The sequence below is a fragment of the Mesitornis unicolor genome, unplaced genomic scaffold, assembly GCF_000695765.1.
Source record: "Mesitornis unicolor isolate BGI_N332 unplaced genomic scaffold, ASM69576v1 scaffold35643, whole genome shotgun sequence".
Classification (NCBI taxonomy): domain Eukaryota; kingdom Metazoa; phylum Chordata; class Aves; order Mesitornithiformes; family Mesitornithidae; genus Mesitornis; species Mesitornis unicolor.
In genome coordinates this window covers 1,327-2,216 of record NW_010177273.1, presented here as the reverse complement: position 1 = coordinate 2,216, position 890 = coordinate 1,327, and the positions used below count along the sequence as shown (strand labels likewise).

Genomic DNA, 890 nt, shown 5'->3' with positions numbered 1-890 from the left:
GGGGCAGGCGACCTGCTCCAGCTGTCTCTAACGGGTGAGTTTTGGGGGACTCAGCTCTGGTGGGGACACACGCACACGGTGACACGGGTGTCCCCTTCCCGGCAGTGGCATCCCCGGGAAGAAGTGCGGCACCATCATCCTCCTCGCCGAGGAGCTGGGCAACTGCCGGGTGAGCCACAGGGGGGACAGCTCGGGGACACCCCAGTGCCATGGGGGTGACACAGCTTGGGGACATCCCCATGACATGGAGGGGGGGATACCCCAGTGCCATGGGGGTGACACAGCTTGGGAACACCCCAGTGCCATGGGGGGTGACACAGCTTGGGGACACCCTCGTGACATTGGAGGGGTAACAGCTTGAGGACACCCCTGTGACATGAGGGGGGACAACTTGGGAACACCTCAGTGACATAGGGGGGTGACACGGCTTGGGGACACCCCAGTGACATGGAAGGGGACACCCCAGTGCCATGGAGTGGGACACAGCTTGGGGACACCCCAGTGCCATGGGGGAGAGGCTGAGACCCCCCCTACTGCACCCCCTGGGCCTTCCTCACCCCGAGGACGATGAGGGTCAGGGTTGACTTGTTGTCCCCCCACACCGAGCAGTGCCCACCCAGACCCTGCACCCCACATGTCCCCGGGGGGGGGCCGGTGACCCCCCCCCCGCTGTCCCCGTCCCCACCGCAGGACGTGGCCACGCTGCAGTTCTGCGCCAACAAGCTGGACAAGAAGGATTTCTTCGGCAAATCCGACCCCTTCCTCGTTTTCTACCGCAGCAACGAGGACGGGACGTGAGTGACACCCCCTCCCCAAAAACACAGGGACACCCCCACCCCCCCATCACAGGGAGGGGTGACACCTGATGTCCCCACGGGGCTGGGCCGGCT

At 65.4% G+C, this 890-nt stretch overlaps 1 protein-coding gene across 1 annotated transcript in view; it reads left to right on the top strand.

Moving 5' to 3' along the window:
- LOC104538726 (copine-8-like) overlaps positions 1 to 890 on the top strand; it is a gene marked incomplete at both ends in the record, with an annotated part of 3,285 nt that overhangs the window by 1,075 nt on the left and 1,320 nt on the right. The window contains 2 exons of the mRNA XM_010182028.1: positions 106 to 169; positions 691 to 794. Coding sequence (XP_010180330.1) covers positions 106 to 169; positions 691 to 794 — 168 coding nt within the window. The remainder of the gene's footprint in view (positions 1 to 105; positions 170 to 690; positions 795 to 890) is intronic.